Source organism: Thrips palmi, unplaced genomic scaffold, assembly GCF_012932325.1.
Source record: "Thrips palmi isolate BJ-2018 unplaced genomic scaffold, TpBJ-2018v1 HiC_scaffold_15, whole genome shotgun sequence".
In the NCBI taxonomy this organism is placed as follows: Eukaryota; Metazoa; Arthropoda; class Insecta; order Thysanoptera; family Thripidae; genus Thrips; species Thrips palmi.
Genome location: NW_023144624.1, coordinates 7,446,731 through 7,467,606, shown reverse-complemented (window position 1 = coordinate 7,467,606; position 20,876 = coordinate 7,446,731). Strand labels below are relative to the sequence as shown.

The window sequence follows — 20,876 nt, the reverse complement described above, 5'->3', positions numbered from 1 at the left end:
AAGCTGAGGGGGTTCAGCAATTGTGTAGTATTCGTGACATACAGTGTACAGCCGTGTACAGCACAGTGCAAGGAGAAGAAAACATGGCAGGCTAGAGAAAGGACTTGGAAATTTCGGGCTGGACCTCTGAGAGTAATCAGGTGCAGAGTTTCCATCTCCTGACTATCTCACTGAAAGGGGGGAAAATGGACAAGAAAAAGGGGGGGCGGTACTGTGTCGCTGAGGTTCATGCTTGTTCCAGAGTGACAATTCACTAGCTTGTCAGTGGGGAAAAAGCATGAAAAAAGTTAGTGAGTGCTGCGAGCGCAAATGTACGGTGGGCAGGGACGCCATCATGTGTGCCCTCCCTTCTTCGGCCCCGCCCCTTCGCATTGCGACAAGCACGCAGACAATAACACCCCCCCCCCTCCTTTCCAAATTAACCGTGCTTAACATAAGAACAGGTGCACGACGTGCAGGTGCTTGCCGACGCTCCCATCAATGCTTTGCTGCTGAAGACAACACCGCTCACTTCATCTCGAAACCAATAGGCGTAAAGTGCCCGACAGAAAACCGCGAAACTGCAGTTTGGCAGGTGGCGCCTTAAGGCGCCCTTAACCTATGTTTTCCGCCCGGCGTTAGCAACGTGAGCTCCCCGTCCGGAAATGCCACGACATTCAAATGAATGTCTTTCATTACTCCTTGGCACGAAAGTCAAACTTAAATAAGGTGAACAAAGGTTTGTGGCTCACCCTGACTGGCTGGACAGTCCTTCGCTCCCGGGGCCTAAGTCGCAAGCTTAAGTCCCCGATGGTTTTGCCCACTTTATCCTTGCTAAATATCTTGGACAAGGATTTACGCGCCAAACTAGAGGCCTTTCTCGGTGCCATACTGCTGGCGGATGAATTTGGGGCGTCGAAATATTGCTCGAACGGTTGCGACGAGTAGCGGCACTCGGTTTCCGTTGAGTACTACGGGTACCTTTCACTCACTCCTCCAAGTTTTCAAACCTGAAACCAAACATGGCTCCACCAGGGACGCCACAACACGAGAACCAAACTTTTCCCTCAGTTTCGCGTTCTTTCGCTGGCTTTGGGCTTCGCGCCGCTTCACTGAACATTAATGTCATTTTTTTTTTAAAAAAAATAGCTATGTTTGTATTGGTGGATTTTCGCATATGCATCTTTTATTTCTGATAGAGGTGATTGAAGTTGGTATGATCGTTTTCGATAGGTCGAGTGTGGTATCGAGCATCGCATCGAGCTTGAAAAGCATGGTGGAACTTGCAGCAGTAGACACTATGATAGACCTGTTTTATTGAAATTTATTGATATTAGAACCTTACCGCTTTGGTCTTCTATCATAATGAATTCCATTACTTGTGCGTCGAAGACTTACAGGTGCTCTTATTCATATTCAATTGCGCGACATGTCCAAATTTTAAAATAGCGACATTGGTTCTAACCTGCCGCTTATAAACAACAGTATTTTTGGGTGTTTAATTTGTTACCATTTGGTTGTTCATGTCTGTTTCAATCCTCTCAGTTTAGCATTCAGAGCTATTTTTATCTGTGACTTAACCCCTCGTAAGTCAGTTTTATCATTATTATTCTTAATTTTGACTTTCAGGTCATCAAACTTGCAGTATTTTCAGCTGTGGTGGTCCAAGTATTCATCCACTGCTGCTCCATCAAAAGAAACCATTAAAATCCCAAACAGAAAACATCGAGGCCCAACTGATATTTTAAAAGTAATGTCTCCAGAATACGTTTGTTTCTTTAAACTTGTGGCACGTTCTGTCTACAGTAACTATTTTGTTTGCAGGCCCTTGAGACAACGGTTTCATATGACTTCACAGGCCCGGCCTACAAGTTTTTTGATGATCCTTTTCTTGCACCATACAATGACAGACAGGCTAGAATGTATTCACTAGCTAAAAGTGCTGGTCAAAAGGCAGGAACGTGGGTCAGAGATCAGCATCCAGAGCTTTTCACTCAAGTCATTTCGGACCCTCCTGTGATGGTGAGTATTGCTGACAATGTCAGTTGATTCTAAATTGTGGAGCAGCAATCAATTCATTGCCGAACCTCCTCTCCTTACTTTACAGTCATACATGCCTTCTCCACCAATTAATGGAGACAATGCAAATGAAGAAATGCTTCTCCAAAAAATACATGATTCAAAAGTTTCAGATGCTATTAAGGTGTATGAGCTCATGCAAGAGAAGAAAATGGGTATGTAGTTTTAGGGCTGTTTCTCAAGATAACATCTAATAATCTTTAGACAGTAATCATATGACAACCACACCTAACAGATATAAGGCAGGAAACTCAGCTTGCTTTGCTGGAATTGCTTTGCTTCTATAACTGTGAAGATGACACACCCATGGAAAATTCTGCTGAACGTTATTATGGACACACCTCACGTCAAGGAGACCCAACAATCAACCACTGGAAGTGAGAAAACTTACTTGATCTGGTCACATTTTCACACTTGCAGCTATGATTTCTAATTGACTTTGATCAAACTTTTTTTTTTGAAAACCAGAAACCACCCCCTTGTGGATAGCTTATTTTCTTCACTGAAGTCTTTGGGATCTGCACCATATTGCGCATTAATTTGTGGCCTATACATGTATGGTGCCAAAGTCGAAGGAGATAAACTTGTAGAAGAAGCTAAGGAAAAGAAAATTAAGTTAGACATTAATGCATATAACTTTATAATCAAGAGAACTATTTCTATTTATGATAAAGTTGATGTAAAGTGGCAGCTGGTCCAGGTAGGCACATTTTCACCATATGCTCTCTCCCAGAACTGGCAAATTTATAGCAATTTAATAATAATTGTCTTATCTTTCATAGAATATTTTGAAAGAAATAAATGCAGCTGGATTAAAGCCAAACCTAGGAACTCTTTGTTATTCTATTGATGCGGTGAGTCGCATGGGAATGCCTCAAAGGTATCAAATATTGCTTCAACTGGTGGCTGAGTTCAAAAAGGCAGGTGTTACTCCCTCTATTGGAGTGTATGGAATGATTGCTCGTGGTCTTGTGGGGCGGACTAGACCAGATGGTAAGCTATGAAACATATTCTAGCAAGTTTATGTGCACTGTTGTTTTTGATTGTTGACAAATTGTGTTTATTACAGCTAACTTGGCAGTATTTCTGCCATCAATCCTGGAGTCCTTAAAAGGAAAAGAATTAGTGGCAGAACATCCATCTGATTTACTGTTCTTTGATTGGATTCTAAAGTGCTGTGCAGTAATGGAAGACTTGCCAAGTGCAATCAATGGTTTGGAATTGTTTTTACATTCCAGAAATAGAGAGCTCCTTGATGGTTATAGGTCAACAAGTTTCTTGTAAGTATGCTTAAGATTTATTGCTCTGTTCGGTCCAATCTTATTTTCTTAAAAAAAAAAAAGTGTTCAAATGTTAACATTATTTTGCAGCAACAATTTCTTCCATGTTCTAAGCAAAAAGGCAGACTTTCCAACTTTGATAAAATACTATAATTTATTAGTTCCACATGCACACACTCCAAGTCCTTTATTCTATCAGGTAAAGTTAAATAAAAGCACATTTTGGATTTGGAGAAGTTCTATAACTTATTACCTTTTTACAGGTCCTTTTTGATGCTTGTGATGTACATGCTGAGATCAAAAGTTTCCCTACTTATTGGAACCATTACATGTCATCAGGGTCATTTAATGAAGAAACTCTTTTGAAAATGCTGGAAGTGGCTGTGAACTTAACTGGTTTGCCTGACCCTGAAGCTATTGAAATGAGAAAAGTTGTCTCAGAATCAGCAGTTAATCTTTTTCTTTTCAAAATGGAAAAGGAGAAAGATAATGTTTTTGTGTCAATCCCGTAAGTTATTTGTAAAGCTTGACTTCAGTCTTACAAAAAACATGAAGATAAATTAATTTTAATTTTCTTATTCTGCTTTTTGTTTCTGCTTTTGTTTCTTTTGAATTAGTCTTACACATGAGATGTGTGATTATCTTCTGCATCTATTTGCGAGGGGATGCCAATGGCGTACCATCCAAACATGCCTGAAGTTTATGCATGAAAAAGACTTCATTCCAGATGAGAAAGCAGTGTCAGAAATTTTGGACAGTTGTTATGACCATGCAAATCCAAACATGGCAGTTGTAAGTCATCTATTTAATCTTATATTTTTATTATTAAAGGTGTTTTGTGCCAATAAACTAAATAATTATTCTTTAATTCAGAGCATCGGAGACTAATTTCTGTTTTTGCTTCTAGTGGGTGCTTAAATTCTGCAATAAATCATTTAGCGGCATGGAGTCATTTGGAAGAAAGTTGGAACTGCGTGAAGTAGCCTCCAAGATAATGAAAGCAGATTTCCTGAACGATGATCTTAAAAAAGAACTCCAAAGCGAGTTTGAGGATAGCAGCAGCAGTAGTGACAGCAGCACCAGTGACAGTGAATCGAGTGATTCTGATGATTTCAGTGATTCAGAGCAGGACATATCTGTTCCAAGGAAACCTAAGCCTGATGTTGTCAAGCCGGATATTAAAAAAATAGTCGAAAAATAAAGGTAATTCGTTTTTATTGGTTTGATTTCTAATAAAATGAAACATACTCAACTAATTTTATCTCTGCCATTTAATCTACAACTGATTTCTATAACCAGTATTACATTCAACTACATATATTCCGATCCAATATTATTTTTAAAGTATAAATACAGTTTGCCAATGATACCTTGTATTCCCCTTAGTTAATTAACATGCAATGAGGGTACAAAAAAGCAATAAATACTTCAGGGTTCTTCCTAATTTTATATAAGGTTTTACTAATCTACAAAGTGTAGTCAAATTTAGGCATTTCTAAAGGAGCCAGTGGGGGCAGCTCTCTAGTATCTGCTGCATCTGGACTTAATTGGCTAACTGGTGAAAGGACAAAAGGTGAAAAGTTTCCACCAGTAGAATCAGTGATAACTTGAAGACCAACAGGTTCATTAGAAATATGAGCTTGATTGCTTTTCACAAGTTCACTTTCAAGTTCGGTTATTCGTATGCGTAAAGCCTTGTTCTCCCGCTCACTTTCATCAAGTTGTGTCATTAGAGCATTTATGAGGTCTCGAAGCTGATTGTTTAAAGTATGCAGCTCTTCAATAACTACACGATCTTCCTTAGGATGTTTACTTCCCAGAGGATTAAGTGCTGGCGTTGAGTCTTGGTCAGAGGTCTCTTGATTTGTACCATCGACAGTGTCTTCACTGGCAGCTCCTCCAAGGAGTTCAATAAGCAAGGAATCAGCCTCTTGCATTGTTCTGTAAGTGGATCACACAACATTAAATATTGTTAATGGCTTACAACTTTAAAATTTGCTGTGTTGCTTGGCCATTGTTAAGCCCACTTCAGTAAACATAGATGAAATTCACAAACCTGTAAATTGCTGTTTGGAGGTTTTTAGGCTCCTGACCTTTATGATCTCCAATCAGCATCTTTTCTCTCAAATGCGCCATTATTTTTCTTTTGTTTTCTAATGCCTTTTTCAGCAAACCAAGCTGAGTTTTCTTAAGTCTACAATCAGATAAAAAGCATTTGTGATGAAAAAGAACCAAAAATTTTTAATACTTCAGAGGAGCATTGAGGTTTAGAGATGCTGGTCCTTTTATTCCATCTTCCTATTTAGAGTACTGCTCAATTAAAATGTCCAGCCTCCTCCTGCTTCATAATTCAACTACTTTCAGCTCATAGGTATACACCCTGTACATAATGTGACAAAACCTACTCAAATAAAGAATTAAAATCAAAAAGCTTTCTACTACTTACTCAACGATTTCCAGCTGTCTTACGTGGAATTCTTTCTGCAATACTAGAGACTCGAGGGCTCGTGGCGAAGAAGTTACTTTCATAGCATCCTCAATATACTTAGCAGCTAGCTGGTGACATTTGACAGCTTCGTTAAACCTTCCGCCCTTCAAGTGCTGTTGCGCACGTCTATCTTCTCGATGAGCCTGAAACACAATCATGGATTGCTCATCAACGCAAGCAGCTGGGACAGAAATTCTTTGAAGCCTCAACAGAACTGATCTGCATGAGTGTCAAATTGGAGTACACCCAAGGCAATAAAACCAGGTTATGTTATTAAAACTGTCAGGACATCAACTGACTTGATTTAGGGGAGACTCCTCCATTCCGCTACATATTAGAAACAGGACGGAGCGGCTGGCCTTCCGTAGGTTCAAAGCGAGGCCTGCAAACGTGCAGCTTTGCGCTGTCAATGGGCACGACACCGAAGGAATAGGAAACCCAAGACAAGAAGAAAAAACACAAAGCAGAAAAGACACAAAGATAAACACTCAGTGCATATAGAGGGGCAACCTGTTATTCGCAGTGAAAGCGCTAGCCTCGCGTCAGCCGTCCTCAGTCATCCCCCCCCCCTCTCTCCTCTCCCCACCTGCCCCCTCCCTTTTCCCGTCACCAAGAGCGGGAAGCAAGGTCACGATTCAAAACTTGGTCCATCTCGTGTCTCACGCGACTTCACACGTTTCACGCCACTGGTCCAACTATCAGACATCAGATGGCCACTCAGGCCGCGTGCTGCGTGCACCTCCTCTGTCGGGCTTTACTTAAAAGCTCAGGTGGCGTTCGTCCCTACTGTGTGCGGCTGGGTGTATTTTCCCCGCATTTTGTTCGCAGGAAGAGTCCCCGTACGTAGTTTGACCCAAGTTATAACAACTGCTTTTTATTTTATTTTCCATTTGGGAACTGCGGGCGCTTGCGAACTGCGGGCGTTTGGCAACGCAGACGACGAACTGGAGAGGGAAGGTTGGCCAGGTTGGCCAGGCCGAAGCCAGCCAAACCGGATTGCCAGTCGAAGGAGGTACAGTACACTGTACGAGGTGCAGGGAGGTGCGGGGCACTGTACTGTACTGTATAGTCTTGGGGCATAAGGTAGGAGTGGTTTGCACCAAGGTAGTCATTAAAATAGACTTCATAATTTTCTTTAAAAAATAAACATTTAAATATCATTTTTGTAACGCGATTGACAACATTAGGTTCTAGAAAACTAGAAAAAAAAAAACAGAACTGTATTTACACTAAGCCTTGATATAAAAATGTGTCCTGCACAAGCCGCTCTCTTGCCAATGGAGTGAGAAATGTCAAAAGCGGACAGAAGACACGAAGGCGAGTGATGTTTGAGCCTCTTAAGCTAAAAAGGGCATTCATCCCTTTTGCCTCACACACGCACGCATACACACGCACAAACACACACATACACATACACTCACATAAACGCACAAAAACACTTCATACATACACATGAAAATTGACTTTCAACGAGGGTTTGGACCGGACCCTCAACAATAAACCAGATCCTGCCCTAAAAATTGGAATTTGGAATCAGTCATTGAGCACTTGAATCAGTCGACGACGGTGAGCTTGCTGGCCTCGGGGACCGCCAACTCCGCGTCCTCGGCCTTGGCGGTGGACCCGTTGGTCTCCTTGACGTTCTTCACGGGTTCGTGGTGGCCGAGACGCTCGGCATCTCTCCGCCGGTACTTCTTGGGCACGCAGGCGATGCAGACAAGCCCCGCCACCAGGAGCGAGCACTGCACCATGTGCGCCACGTCGGGACTAGCCACCTCGAACAGTTGGCTGTACATCAGCTTCACCAGCAGCGCGGTGGGCTGGAGAAACACAGAATTTACGGTTAAAAATCTTCCGCGAGAGGCAACTTTTGTACAATAAGCACGCCGGTGAACATCTCACCTGAATGAGCCAGTTGATGATGGCGGTGGGGTTGCCCTCTGGCTCGGGGTAAGTCAGTTCTACAGCCAGGGCTAGTCCAGGTACGTAGAAGCAGGGCATGAAGAAGCTGCAGAACATGACAACAGTTTAGCAGGGCAAAGGCAGACTACCGGGAGATTTTCATTAAAATTGCCCACTCCTTCGCTCTTACCCCAGTATAGACGCGGAGACGTAAACGGTCACGATGGTGCCCTGGCTGACGGACACCGAGTAGGCCGCCGCGCTGAGCAGTGCGCAGACGTAGATGAACACCGACCACTCCCTGCGAAGTAGGAACACGTTGCAAAAGAACTACCCAGGGAAGTACCAAGAGAGTATGGGTGGGCCAGTGCCTAACTCACTTGTAGAGCCTCGTCTTGTCCACCAGCATGCCGATGATGACGATGCCCACTATCCCCAGCAGCGTCATGATCATCCCGATCCAGCTAGTGTGCTTCGCGCCGACATCCTGAGCATCACCAAGAACGTTATTCTCGCCGCAGAGGAACGGAGGGGGGAAAAATAGCTGCAGAGTCTGACGGCCTGGCTCACCCCGAAGAAGTGCACGACGGTCCTGTTCATGAGCACGCTGTAGGCGATGAGGGTGGAGGAGAACAGGGCGCAGGCGAAGAGGAGCAGCAGGAAGTGAGGGTCGCGGCCGATGCGCCGCAGCGACCTGAAGAAGGCCGTGGCGTTGTTGGCGGTCTCGCTGGCCGGCGAGGCCCTCACGGCCTGGGAGGGCGACGGCGGCAGCGGCGGCTTGTCCTGGAACACTGGAGGCGTCGGCGACCGCTTAGTTCCAGCGCACCGTGACTAGGCCGCGTGAGGCTAGGTGGGCTAGGCGTGGGTCTCTTGCCCTATTCTCCGACCAAACTAGCTGTGAGTTCTCGCGGTCGAGGGCCCCTGGAGGCCTAGGCCTAGGCGGCAGTAGGCATTAGCCCTCGACTGCGAGGACTCACAGCTAGTTTGGTCGGAGCGTGGTCCTTTTGTACTTTATGGAACTGGAGCGTGCACGCGCATGCTCTGGCCGGCTTGGCGGGCTTGGCGGGCTAGGCGGTATCTAATCGTGGCAGGCCGCGGCCCGGTCGGCGTCGGCGCGTCCGCGGGGCTCCGCGCCCTGCCCTGGCCGCCCTGGCCGCGCGGGTCGGGTCACCCTTCCCTTCGCTTGGGAGCGGGCCGGCCGCGGCGCGGCGGCGCCCAGGGTAAACATAGGCAGCGATTCGGATCACGGCGTTATCGGCACCGCGACGAAAACGCCTCGACAGTCCGTCAGTCCGACAGCTGCAAGCAAGCCCAAAACAAGCTGGACTTTATCGCTCCCGGTCCCCGTTCTGTTTGAGGGCTGCATCGGCTGCGTCAGCCACTTAGCTGGGGAAACGACCTCCGAGGGGCTCCCGCGAGGCTGCGGCATGCGGCGCTTCAGTGTGCCTACAGTGTACGAAACCTTGCAAACATTTTCCGAAGGAAAGTCGAAGGGAACACGATACGCTACCGAAGTACACCGCGGCGAGGAGCGCGGTGCCGACCACGGCCAGGCCGATGTTGGTGGTGAGCAGGCTGTAGTAGTTCTCGTCGGCGGACTGGTCAGCGCTCACGGACAGCGGGGCCATGGCGCACCCGATGGCGATGCCGAGCTGCAACACAAATCAGTCAGCATAAAGCCCCAAAGGGACCCCCGTCGGACTGATATCGACATCGGCCACCCCCACGACTCACCATGATGACGAGGTACGCGGCGCCCACCGCGCTGGCCACCTGGTGCGGCGGGAACCACACGGCCGCCATCCGCGGCGGCGCCGAGGACACCACGAACAGGGTGGCGACGGAGACGAGCCCCTGCCCCGCCAGCGACAGCCAGTAGCCGTCCTGGCCGCAGCCCAGGGTCTTCAGCCACAGCCCCGCCGCGGTGCCCGCTGCGCCCACCAGCACGCTCACGCGCAGCCCCTGCGACGACGAGAAGAACATGAGCAAGTCCAGCCAACTGCAGCCACCTGGCACGGGGAGGGCGCGGGACGACGAGGGGGAGGGAGGGGCCCCGCAGGAGCTGCACTTACATACTTGTCAAGCACCCAGGCGGCGGGGAAGATGAAGAGGGTGGCGGTGGCGGACGACACCATGGTCATCCACTCCATGTCGTCCTTGCTGACGCTGAAGTACTTGGACAGCACGTTGCCGACCACGGTGTACTGCATGTAGGGCACCGAGTTGAGGCAGATGACGGCGATGTACAGGCCCAGCATGCCCCATCGTCGCCGGTACACTCGGATCACCGAGCCAGAGGTGGGCGTCGACGCGTCCTTGAGCGCCGTCGCCTCCGGGACGCGCGGCTGCTGGCTCTCCACGCTGCAAAGAAGCGGTTCGCGTCAAGGAAAGTGTCAGGCAAGTCAGGCACGGCGCCAACGAGGGTCTCGTGCACCTCGCGGACGCGGCGCGGCTGCGCGGCAGGCGTGACGTCGCGGCGCGTCACCCTGCACTGCATCATTAGTGCAGACGGCCTTGGGCGACTCACTGACTCGCTCACTCGCTACCCAGTGCCCGCCGCCGCCGCCCGCTAATTGCTAATTCGAACACAAATGGAATTGGGCTACTACCGATTTCATTTGGCGGCTGGCGGTGGCGTCGGCGGCGCGCGCGAAGTCGAGTGTACCGCGCACGTTCCTACGTACGCCGCCAGCCCGTTGGTCGGTTGCGTCGGAAACTTCCGAAACAAATTTCTGAGCGTGAGTGCGTGCCTCCGTTTTCCATTTTTCCCGCGAATGGTAGTAAAGGGGTTTCCATACATGGTGGGCGGGTTGGGTACGCGTTGGCGCGCGTGGCCTTGACCGCCACCGCCCGGGAGCTGCATGCCGGCGGCGGGCTGGCGCGGCTTGCCTTGCCTATCAATGCTGGGCAGCCGGGCACAAACAGCTGCCCGCGGTGCGCGCATGGCGGAGTCCTACAAGCTGGCGCTGGTCTAGCTGCAGCGCCTTGTCGGACGTCAGGGTGGGCAGACGGGCTGGCCGCGGGCCTGCAGGATGGCAGGCAGGCCGCCAGGCTGTGCGAAACTGACGGGTCAATGCAGCATCCGAGGAGCACAGAGGCCGGCGTCGGCTGGCCGTGCCGATGCAGGCTGCTCTCCTCGACGCCCCGCGCGCCGCAGTCGCTACTCGCCACCACGGCCCCCGGATTCCGCGACGTTCCGCGGCGCGTCGTCGCGTCCTTGGCCATCCGCATCCGCGTGCTGCCTGCTCTGCCTGCTTGTCCGGTCATTACCAAGGAGCGAAGTTCAGCGCTCCCCCTCCCCTCCCCCCGTCCAACGCACACATACATCGCGGGCTCGTCATGCCTCTGCCCTCTGTCAGTCCAAAGTTTGCGGCGGGAATCGCATCGGCCGCGCAGCCCGCGCCCGCCGAGAAGCTTTTTGCCCCGAGTGCCGGCGGCCGGCACGACCTCATGGCAGCGGCAGCGCGGCGGTCTGAACAGTCATAGTCATCAGTCAGGATCTGATAGTGTGGCCATCGGAGCGAGGCAGGGCCACGCCGGCCGGCGGGGCGCGGCAGGAGGCTGAGCTTGCAGCAGCAGCTGCTGTATGAAACGGAAAGGCCAAGAATGCGAGGGGAGGGGGTGGGGGGATTACCTGGACTCTCTCGCCGCCCACGCTCGCAATGAAACCGTGGCGGCCGCTCCGCCGCAGCGAGGTGCAGAGAGTGCTGCTGAGGCAGGGCAGTTCGCTAACCCCGAGGAAACGCGTTCGCTCGTGGGGACCCCGAGACCGGGACCGGCGAGACTGGACCGAGAGAACAAGGACAAGAAGAGGCACCCGGCGTGGCGCGGGGCGGGTAGGGACCCGTACGGACCGTCCCCGCCGCCCCGCCCGTCCCGTTGGACGACGGCTCGACGGCTCACAGCGGCAACAATGTGCCGCCAGGAAGGGATTTGAGGAGGAGGGAATGCACGGAAATGCTCGGATTTTTTTTCGACGGCCGTTTAGGCTTGGCCGTGTGTCGGCGCCATGCATGCACATCGATTCATCGATACATCGATACCGCAGAAACCGCGGCCTGCTCCTGGTGCAAACTGGACCCAGCCCCAGGCCCCCTCAGCTCGTCGATTGACCGATTTCTCTTGGAGGGGCGTGCGGCGTTTTGATCCCCCCCCCCCTCCTCCTTGGGGCCCGCGGGCCGTGTCAACACAATGCAATGCGTGGTGTCAATTGGCAGGCGAGTGCGCGAACGTCCCGGCAGCCCGCGGCGCCCCGACTGCTGACGGTCAAGCACCCGCTGGGAATCGAACCCGGGAACCCGCCCCCCTCAGGGCAGGCCTAGGCCAGGCCGGCTGGGCCACTGTGACGTCACACCGCGACGTGACGCCGGTGTGGTGCACGGCCGCGTGTGCCGCGCCTAAATAGATCACGGCCAAAACATGCACCGGGCGGGCGGCTCAAGCGGCTCCTCCCACCATCCTTCCGGCACGCCCGCGCCCGAACCGAAACACGGCGGGCGGGCCGCGTTCGCCGCGGTGCAGGCGGGTGCAGGACGCCGCCATGGCGCCGCCATGGCGCCGCCGTGCTGCAGTTGGAGCTGTTTGAACGCAGCGAGGACGAGGACGAGCGCGGCGCGGGAAGGCCTTGCCGCGCCTCGTGCCTCGCGTCGCGGCGCCGCGGTAGTACGCCACGCCGCGGTTGCTGCGGTGCGGACGGCGGTGTCGCCGTGCCCTGCCGTGCCTAGCCTCGCCGGCCGCGGCGGATCCCTAATTTTAGAGGCGCCAACGTGGGGCGTAGCTGCGCAGCCACGGCGTAGAGCCTGGCGGCCTAGCGAAGCGACCATGCGCCGCCGTTCCGCCGCGCCGGCAGACTGTTCGCTGTCGCTCGACACGGAGCGACGCGGGTGCGGGTAGGCAGCCCGCGCGGCCGCGGCCGCGGCCTCAGGACGCTCTACGCGGCCCTGCTGACACTGACACACTGAAAGCACGTGCGCGCCACAGGTGTCCCGCGCTCGCGTCACCGCGTCACCGCACCATGATGTTCACAGACACGAACGCCAGCTGCCTGCCGTGCCTGCCGCCTTCAGCCTTCAGTCTTCAGGGCAGCAGTCTGACTCAAAGCAGCACGAGCTTACGCTGCGAACGGAGCTCTCGACACTCCAGGTCACTGCTGCTGGACTGCTGGACTCCACGATCCTCACCATTGTGGCTGCTTGCCGAGCCGCTGGAGACTGACGCCGTCCTCATCGCCGCTCATCACATACGCCGTGGAGCCCTGGTCGGCGTGGTCGTGACACTGCACTGCACTGCACTCCGCGAGGACGAACGCGAACTCGAACGCGATGCACTCGTGGTGCCGCTAGAGCCCAGAGCCGCGCAGGCAGACTGGCCGGGCTGCTCTGCTACTGGCTACTGGCTGGGCTGTGGCTGTCTTCTGGTGCCGCCTGGTCGGGCTGGTTGTGTCTGCGGTGCCCCGGCGTTGCCCGGCGTAGCCAGCCAGCCAGCGGAGCCCCGGCGGGGCGCGTGTTGTGGCCGAGGCCGAGCCCGGCGAGGGGTCAGCGGGGCCGGCGGGCGGGGCGGGGCGCGGGCGGGAGGCGCGGTCGCCGGAGCGGAGCGGCTGCCGCTGCGGCTCCGAGGAGGCCGGTAGTGGGGGCAGCTGGGGCAGCGACTCACCGGCCCACGGCCCACGTTCACGTTGCTTTACCTACGTACACTCGCGTACCCTACACCGGCGCGTACTACACTGGGAAGAGCGTCACTACGAGTGCGGGACGAGCGTCAGCCCTCGCCAGCGGGGTGGAAGGGAGCAGGTGGGAGAAAGCTGGCAGGGTGAGCAGCCTTCGGCCCACGCGCACCGCCGCGCTCCCCTGTCACGCCATGCGGCCCGGCCCCGGCACTGGCATTCCCTGAAGGGGTGTCCACCCTGGAGACCTCCCCTCCGGTCCAAACGGTCCGCACTTCGGCAGCCCGACTGCCCGATCCCGATGCTGGCCCTGAAGAGAGATATGCTCAGCTGGGCGTATCTCCGCGGCGCCATCACATGGTCCTCGTGCGCAAACACTGCGTGCCGGTCGTGCCGGGCGGGCGGGGAAGACGAGGGAGGGGAGGGGTCTCTAGGCCTCTAGGAGGCGTGGCTGTTGGAGAGGCGCCAACAGTGTCACTCGGCGAAGCAGCGGCCGCAGCGGCACGGCGACGGCTTTGTCGAGGCGGCCGCGTGGACCCTGAGTCACCGCGTGTGTGTGTGTGTGTGTGCGTGTACACTGACCAGCCAATCGCCAAGGGAGGACAACAGGTGCTTTATGCAAATGCGTTTAATGGCGCTCCGCGGAGGTCCAGGTGGTCCAGTCCCAGTTACTCCTTGCAGCTGATCTTCCAGGGCTTGGGGCGGAAGAACACGTGCAGCGAGGTGGTGCCGTACTTGTGCATCCACTGCTGCGTGCAGGCGGGGCCGTTGGGCGTCACGAACTGCGGAGAGTGGAAACAGAGGCTGTTCAGTGTTCAGTAGATCAAGTTCAAGCAGGCATCAGCGCCTGACGTGACGCGGGTAGGCAACCCAATCGGCTCTGGCGCGTTCGGGTTGCGCGCTGGCTGGGCGCGCTGGGCGAGCCGAGCCGCGCGCGGTCGCTGACAGTACTCACGGGCGCCACGAAGGAGGGCGCGTGGAGGAACCACTTCCGGTGGGGGAATGACCGCTGCGGCGGCTCTCCGAAGATGATGACGCCGAAGCCGAGCATCTGCTTGGTCTTGGCCTCGTACAGCATGTAGTAGGGCCGACGGTCGGTGCACGAGGACTCCTTCGTCAGGTTGTAGAAGTAGTGGCGCCCTGCAGCAGACCCGGAGTTTTGTAACCCGCTCCTGCTTCAGTTTCCAGCTGTCACCATGCAGCAGGGCAGCCCGTGGCCCACTCAGCACTCACCCTGGCCGAAGAGGCAGCCCTGGCGGGTGTAGGCGGTGGTGCTGGCCAGTTCGCTCTCTTCGAAGGCGATCTTCTGGGGGGCAGCTCCGGACTGCTCGATCCAGATGCCCTCGGCCGTGTTGGTGTCCTTGGTGAGGGTGCGGCCCTCGCCGCGCTGCAGGGCGCCTGCGCAAAAAGGGCAACGTGTTGGCATTCGAACCCGCGACGCGCGCTGGCTGGTGCCATTTCGGACTGTCCAACGTACTGGGGTCTTCGAAGTAGGCGATGGCGGAGTAGACGTCCTCGCCCAGCACGGTCTGCCTCGTCCAGTCGGGGATGGTGCTGAAGTCCTGGGGGACGCCAGTCTGCTTCAAGGCCTCCACGGAGTGCTGCAAAAGCGCGGGAGAGAGCTCCCGGTACAAACTACCCTAGGCCTACTCCTGCACTGCATTCTGCTTTCGGCACCGCCGGCAATGCACTCACGGACACTTGGATGCCCGCCACGCTGCCGAGCTTGTCGAACAGCAGGCAGACGCGGTAGTCGCCGTCGCGGCACCACACGCTGACGCCCTTGCCGGCGAGCACGCCCGCCACCGGCGCCCACTTGTCCTTGACGGCGTCCTCGGTGGTGCGCGGCAGGTCGAAGAAGCTGTTGAGGTGCAGCGGGTCGGGCAGCAGGCCGTACTTTGCTGCAAATGTGTATCAGCACGCGGTTACGCGGTCAGCCAGCACCCTGTCGGCCTGTCGGCCACGGACACCACGCCCTGGGCCTTCCCCGACACTTACCCGTCAGCCTGTTCAGCCTGGCGCCTGTAACGAAATCGTGCCGCGGTCAGTTGGTCAGTGATAAAGCATCACCCGACGCCTGGACGGCCGGGACGGCCGCGGCCGCACCGAACCACCCAGAGAGGGGCACGTACCCTGCACGACGGCGCCCGCGCCGAGGACGGCGAGGAGGAGTACCGTTGTCAACGCCATGGCCCGCGCAGAGTCCAATTGCTTCCTTCGCATTGAGGTCCTCCCATTTTATGCTAGGCCGAGTGCTAGGCACAGCGTGGCAGGGCGTGGCGGGGTGTGGGGCAGCAACACCTTTCTCATGAAGCTCGTGTCTCAGAAACGAAACACTTCATTACCGCCGCTCAGATGAGCAGACATACAAGTTGGCGCTCTGCAGGTCCGCGAGAAGCGATCCAAGTAACTGCCAATCTGGCTGAATGTAGTTAGAGTGTTTTTTGCTTCCACCGCGGGCTGTTTATGCGCGCCGTGTCTCGTATGCCGTCCAAGCACCTGTCCAAGCGATGACTCGACTGCGCTGTTGACAGCACCTCTAGCAAAGCCAACATTGATCGTCGTGGATGACAGACAATTCTTACAAATTGTTTTTCAAGATGTGATTGATTCTGGACCCTGTCAGTAAAATTTTAGAACTTGAAATGTTTTCACATTGATATCAGTGTAAGCTAAAAGTCATTTATTTCTATTTGATGACTGGGCATCTGTCGTTTTTGCGGTGTAGGTGGTTTAGGTAGAGAAAATTTGAACTCCTTTCATATTTTCACATAAGTAACCTATATTTATTTGTCTTGACAGGAATCATTTAACACACATTCTGACTAAGCATCTTCTTTTCCTTTTCAGGATACAGTTGTCCAAACCAGAAACACACATGGGGTGCAACTTTTCAAACAGGAGCAAGAACCAAAATACAGGCAAGAGCTTGTTTATCTTTCATATATATTCGGTAGACATAAAACCATTGCAGGGTGGCTCAATTTTAAGGATTGTGAAAGTAGTATTAGTTTAGTGCACCCTGATTAAAGTATGAACCAGCAAGTTTGGAAAGGATGAAATCCAGAAAACTGATTATTACGAGATAAGTAACAGACTTGCATCTTGATGAAGGTAGAAAAACACCACCCTGCAACTGCATGTATAACACGTTCAGACACAGAGAAGAGATGAGGAAGAGAAGACTAATATCAACTGGGATACCCGTCAGGCAGTAAATAAAAATCAATTTATAAGGTGGTACAATGGAAAACAAAACAAAGAAAAAAAAGGAACAAAAACAGTACCAGAGACCAGCTCTGAGAATCGCCACAGACATAAATCCATACTGAGAAAACAGCCCAAATGCATCTTTGGTCCATCAAATGAAGAGTACTACACGATTGCTTATTGATGTCAAGAGACTGCATTCTTCATGGAATCATTGATTATAATCTAACAAGGCTGTTAAAAAGCAGCTGGCTAGGAAATGAGAAAATTTACAATAGTACAGTACGTACACAACACAAAAATTAATCGACAAGGCAACTTTCAGACAGTATTAAAAATATATATATTATGAACAATTTCTGGTTATGTTTATGCAAGAACTATCAACCACCCACATAATGGAAGAAACATGTTTGAATAGGATGGAAGATACTGGAAAAAGAAGCTATGAAGAATTTCTTGAGAGCACCTTTATCTTAAAACACAGAAATTATGGGCTTCTGGTACAGAGGAATATGGAAACTGTTATAATGTTGACAAATTCCAGCCAACTTAAAAAATAGGCTACATTTTGCTTTGTACTCAATGGGTATGCTTGGCACCTCAACAAAGATGAAGCAAAACTCTTCAACTACCACTGGGTTTTTAATAAATAAGCACTATACAACACACTTTACCAGAAACAGGCTCAAAGCATCAGGAAGAACACTGAAGGAATAGCATAAGGAAGATTGCTTGGAAGTCCAGCAACTCAAAAATACGTAACATGTGGCATTTGTGCAGCAGAATGACAGTGCGGATCTTAAATCAGTCCCACCATATTATTTGATTATTGCCCAAAAAAACTAAAGAACACAAAACTGAAATGCAACATTGCAGCCCTGCAATAAATAATCAGAAAATAAAGATCAACCTCAGGTCCTCACCAAAGCACATTAGGAAACAAAATTTCCTCTCGTCAAAGAAAACAAAAAAAGAAAAAAGAATGCATATGTAATTTTCATTTTGACTGCGAGATAAACAAAGTAGATAAAATTAAATTTATCTTAGTGTAACAAGTAAAACTAAATGCAAAGAATGTTTTAGACACACAAACAAACATACAATGAGGTAGGTCTACTCATGCAGTTGTACCCATGTATGTACGTCCATCTACTACACATTATGTATTTCAATCAATGTGGTCTTCGGCTTCTTAACTAGTTATTATTTCTTTTTCACACTAGAGCGACAATATAAGTTTCTGAGGCCTGATATTTCACAATTTTGGTTACTATATACAATATTACATACCTATTAGCAATCTTCAAGTCAACAAATATCATGTTTCAAGCAGAAACAAATACACCAATGGGCCAGCCATAGGTTGAATGACAACACACAATGATCAACTTTCACGATGTCAGTACCAGGCACAAGCTTTCAAACAATGACAGAGACGATGAAAAACAGAAGCCAGCATGATGCTGCATGAAATGTGATGTACAACTTCTTTTTGAGTACTACAGATAATTTAACACCCACAAATAGGGGTTATCTGATTTAATAGGATATGACTGAGACAATAGAAATTTTATGCATGCCCCTTCTATACTTGACAATATACGAAAAAAGTCCTCCATTAAATTTAAATAATTTTTTACCCTGTGCTCAATTTTTTTTCTATCCTAAACTCTAAATTTCTTGACACTAAAATACTTTGTCAAAACGAAACATTCACTCAAAATGGAAAAGAAAAGAATATGATGGTAATGCTCACAGTACCATCGCACGAGAATGAAGCTCTTGAGCTTAACATGGCAGTGTCTTGTTGAAAGCAAGAACTTCTCTAAAACAGTAGGTGAGTTGAGCACAACAGTACTTGACGCAGTTCCTGAGTAGGAAGCACACTCTTGAAAGTGTGCAGCTTGATAACCACTACCTACTGAGCTGTCTCTGTCATTGGTTGCATCTACAGTATTTTAGTAACAGTGCTGATATTAACAATTATTGATAAAACTATAAAGAAAACTGTCGCAAAACGTTCATTTAAGTACTATACTTTTACAAAAGGCAAAATTAAAGGACAGATTCCTTCTATAAAAAAATGAAAGGCAGATTATATTACCTTATCAATATAAGTTTCCTAAAGCACTGTTTGGAAAAAAACAACAACAAAAACAAAACAATATCAGTGGCTTTTGACTTGTTGACAAGAGAACTGGGACCGCCAGCACATTTTCCAGTTTTCTAAGACAATGCTGCATGAAATAACAATACTGGGATGTAGAGAAACTTGAATTTGTGATTCACATCATAGAACTTGAAACTTCAAAATCAATTAATCAATTTCTTTTTCAATGATTGCTCTATCCCTGCTAGAGTACAATGAGTTCCATTCAAAACAGAGTTTCTCAAAAGTGTACTTTACCACACACTCATATATGCTCAAACATACACACACACACATACACACACACAAGGAAAATAATAATAGAAATACTGACTTATGTACAGCAAATGAAGCTTCAGACTATTGCTTGCGAGTTAAAACTACAAGAATACACAAACATAGACTTCAAAGTAACAATTTATGGTATAGAATAGATAAATAATATTTATGAGCCAATACTAAAATCACAATTACAATGATGGCACCTTGAAACCATCAAAGTCTTGCCAAGAGTGGTCTTTACTAAAATGAGTTCTACACAATGATTTTCAGATCAAGTCTTAATCCACAAATAATGAATGTGTCACTACCTAACATCTATGATTTATAATTCAGTCCATTAGAATGATCTGCCCTCATTGTCACTTAAATGTTGACAATTGACAAAGGCTAATATATAAATCATTAAGAAATGGAGTGAGTCAGTCATATCACATATAAAACAACTGCTTTAAGTCAACCAAACTGCATAGCAGAAGGACAGACCAAAAAGCAATCCTTTGCCAGCTCAACTCAAGGTTTATGCCTTAAAAACAATTTCTTTGATACAAAGCTGCTTAAGATGCGAACTGTGCGGAAACTGCCTTTTTAGATAATAAGGGAGTATCCGCTAGCATCGTTGTGTTATCTGTCTTCCTCCATGACAACTTGTTTAAATACACCGGCTGACATTTGGCTTTTCACTTCCTGACTGCCAAGTGCTGTAGTTCCATCTTTGGCAATAAACAACTGCAATCCAGAAGCTGTAAAAAAGGATATTGGTGTAAGAGCTTGTTTCATAATTTGAGAAAGCTGAAACAAAATATACTCACTCTCTGCAGAATCATCATGATGTTCCAAATTAGTTGATTTAATAAGCTCGTCTATTAAACTGTCAGGGTTTACTCTTGTAACTTCCACTCGCCCTCCAACAGAATTTCCACCCCCACTCTCTTCGGCAGCCTTCTTTCTTCTCTCCATTGCTGCTTTGGCTCTGTCTAAGGACCCGGTTTCACTTAAGCCTGATCCTCCACTTGGGTTCCTGGAATTCCAGAAAGAAAAAGGTGAGAATACAACAGGCACAAAAGTGTCAAGTACTAAATTTAAAATAAAAATTGTACAGAAAGTCACATTTAATTCTTGAATTATAACTTTTGAAAGTGGGAATGCATCAGGCACACCTAACTACACTTATGTGTGACAAACAGGAAGCCATTTTAAAGCATTATGAGGAGGCATTCAAAATAATTGAAACAAGGAAATAAACTCATGGGAGATTAAAATAATGGTAATGTGCTAAATGCTGCTTGTCAAACTATTACATGTGCACATTATTTTGTTCCTTTGATGATATCTATGCCACAGAAATATTTAAGAAATAACACTTCAATAACATACTGTTTCTCATCATGGAGATGACTCTTAGGTACATGGAACTTGAAAACATATAATAATCTCTATAGAAAGATACTTGGGTAGAGGGGTTGTATAACTATAACATATGTCCCTTACATTAAAACCATCTGGTAAACAGAATCTTGGGTAAACAGTATTTATGATCAAAAGTATGATAAATCACAGAAGAAAACAAATAAAGCTGACCATGTACACAGCTTTGAAAAATTACCATTTATTACAGAACAGATTGAAAATGTCTGTGTGGGCGCTCTAAATCCTATCTACCACAGGAAAAATCTAATCTAAACTGACTTTTTAATAAGAAATACAGAAACAAGGAGTGCTGGAGTAAATTTTTCATAGGTCACAACAAAAAGAAAAAAAAAAGGTTGAGTGAAACAAAATAAAATTACAAAAACAATAAGGCTATTTGCTCCTTAAACACAAATATGAAACATGCTCTGAATC

General features: G+C 49.6%; 6 protein-coding genes across 12 annotated transcripts in view; 1 reads left to right on the top strand and 5 right to left on the bottom strand.

The window, feature by feature from the left end:
- The window catches only part of LOC117640957 (rhotekin-like), a 39,766-nt gene extending 38,882 nt beyond the window's left edge, over window positions 1-884 (bottom strand). The window contains exon 1 of the mRNA XM_034378011.1: window positions 732-884. Coding sequence (XP_034233902.1) covers window positions 732-869 — 138 coding nt within the window. The 5' untranslated portion in view covers window positions 870-884. The remainder of the gene's footprint in view (window positions 1-731) is intronic.
- Window positions 885-1,225: 341 nt separating this feature from the next.
- Window positions 1,226-4,555, top strand: LOC117640955 (protein PTCD3 homolog, mitochondrial). Its single transcript, XM_034378008.1, has 12 exons — window positions 1,226-1,379; window positions 1,609-1,729; window positions 1,804-2,001; window positions 2,087-2,213; window positions 2,294-2,435; window positions 2,527-2,758; window positions 2,841-3,051; window positions 3,128-3,338; window positions 3,429-3,537; window positions 3,602-3,846; window positions 3,956-4,130; window positions 4,246-4,555. Exons 1-12 carry the CDS (start codon window positions 1,345-1,347, stop codon window positions 4,537-4,539), a joined length of 2,100 nt encoding a protein of 699 aa, XP_034233899.1. The 5' UTR covers window positions 1,226-1,344; the 3' UTR covers window positions 4,540-4,555.
- LOC117640959 (nuclear receptor-binding factor 2) lies at window positions 4,537-6,358 on the bottom strand. The gene is made up of 4 exons (XM_034378016.1): window positions 6,126-6,358; window positions 5,785-5,969; window positions 5,395-5,532; window positions 4,537-5,279 (listed from the first exon to the last, which is right to left on the bottom strand). Exons 1-4 carry the CDS (start codon window positions 6,147-6,149, stop codon window positions 4,805-4,807), a joined length of 822 nt encoding a protein of 273 aa, XP_034233907.1. The 5' UTR covers window positions 6,150-6,358; the 3' UTR covers window positions 4,537-4,804.
- Window positions 6,359-6,952: 594 nt separating this feature from the next.
- On the bottom strand, window positions 6,953-14,101 carry LOC117640873 (uncharacterized MFS-type transporter C09D4.1-like). 2 transcript variants are annotated; one of them, XM_034377830.1, is made up of 9 exons: window positions 13,973-14,101; window positions 9,801-10,089; window positions 9,463-9,690; window positions 9,239-9,380; window positions 8,299-8,519; window positions 8,109-8,215; window positions 7,919-8,029; window positions 7,729-7,834; window positions 6,953-7,646 (listed from the first exon to the last, which is right to left on the bottom strand). In XM_034377830.1, exons 2-9 carry the CDS (start codon window positions 9,984-9,986, stop codon window positions 7,380-7,382), a joined length of 1,368 nt encoding a protein of 455 aa, XP_034233721.1. In that variant the 5' UTR covers window positions 9,987-10,089; window positions 13,973-14,101; the 3' UTR covers window positions 6,953-7,379. The 2 variants fall into 2 exon arrangements, with proteins under 2 accessions (XP_034233721.1, XP_034233720.1); XM_034377829.1 differs by lacking the exon at window positions 13,973-14,101 and adding an exon at window positions 12,909-13,180.
- Window positions 14,001-15,651, bottom strand: LOC117640874. The gene is made up of 7 exons (XM_034377831.1): window positions 15,523-15,651; window positions 15,389-15,412; window positions 15,086-15,291; window positions 14,868-14,991; window positions 14,624-14,788; window positions 14,346-14,530; window positions 14,001-14,172 (listed from the first exon to the last, which is right to left on the bottom strand). The coding sequence occupies exons 1-7, from the start codon at window positions 15,611-15,613 to the stop codon at window positions 14,059-14,061; spliced, it is 909 nt and encodes a 302-aa protein (XP_034233722.1). The 5' UTR covers window positions 15,614-15,651; the 3' UTR covers window positions 14,001-14,058.
- Window positions 15,652-16,591: 940 nt separating this feature from the next.
- Window positions 16,592-20,876, bottom strand: part of LOC117640872 (protein FAM102A) — a 34,292-nt gene continuing 30,007 nt past the window's right edge. For all 6 annotated transcript variants that reach the window (XM_034377822.1, XM_034377827.1, XM_034377823.1 and 3 more), the window contains 2 exons: window positions 19,844-20,052; window positions 16,592-19,774 (listed from right to left, as the gene is read on the bottom strand). In XM_034377822.1, the coding sequence (XP_034233713.1) occupies window positions 19,656-19,774; window positions 19,844-20,052 (328 nt within the window). In that variant the 3' untranslated portion in view covers window positions 16,592-19,655. The remainder of the gene's footprint in view (window positions 19,775-19,843; window positions 20,053-20,876) is intronic.

Bases quoted from the DNA above. Each gene is read 5' to 3' on its own strand.
- LOC117640955 (XM_034378008.1), top strand. From the start codon at position 1,345: ATGAATTCCATTACTTGTGCGTCGAAGACTTACAG. The intron at 1,730-1,803 runs GTAATGTCTCCA...TTTTGTTTGCAG, and splicing joins GCCCAACTGATATTTTAAAA to GCCCTTGAGACAACGGTTTC. The intron at 2,002-2,086 runs GTGAGTATTGCT...CTTACTTTACAG, and splicing joins TTTCGGACCCTCCTGTGATG to TCATACATGCCTTCTCCACC.
- LOC117640959 (XM_034378016.1), bottom strand. From the start codon at position 6,149: ATGGAGGAGTCTCCCCTAAATCAA. The intron at 5,533-5,784 runs GTAAGTAGTAGA...ATCTGATTGTAG, and splicing joins AGACAGCTGGAAATCGTTGA to ACTTAAGAAAACTCAGCTTG. The intron at 5,280-5,394 runs GTTTGTGAATTT...ATCCACTTACAG, and splicing joins CTCCAAACAGCAATTTACAG to AACAATGCAAGAGGCTGATT.
- LOC117640874 (XM_034377831.1), bottom strand. From the start codon at position 15,613: ATGCGAAGGAAGCAATTGGACTCTGCGCGGGCCATGGCGTTGACAACG. The intron at 14,531-14,623 runs GTGAGTGCTGAG...GGTCTGCTGCAG, and splicing joins GGGCTGCCTCTTCGGCCAGG to GGCGCCACTACTTCTACAAC. The intron at 14,173-14,345 runs GTGAGTACTGTC...CACTCTCCGCAG, and splicing joins CGCCCTCCTTCGTGGCGCCC to TTCGTGACGCCCAACGGCCC.
- LOC117640873 (XM_034377829.1), bottom strand. From the start codon at position 12,964: ATGAGCGGCGATGAGGACGGCGTCAGTCTCCAGCGGCTCGGCAAGCAG. The intron at 9,691-9,800 runs GTAAGTGCAGCT...TCGTCGTCGCAG, and splicing joins CCTGGGTGCTTGACAAGTAT to GGGCTGCGCGTGAGCGTGCT. The intron at 9,381-9,462 runs GTGAGTCGTGGG...TTTGTGTTGCAG, and splicing joins CCGCGTACCTCGTCATCATG to CTCGGCATCGCCATCGGGTG.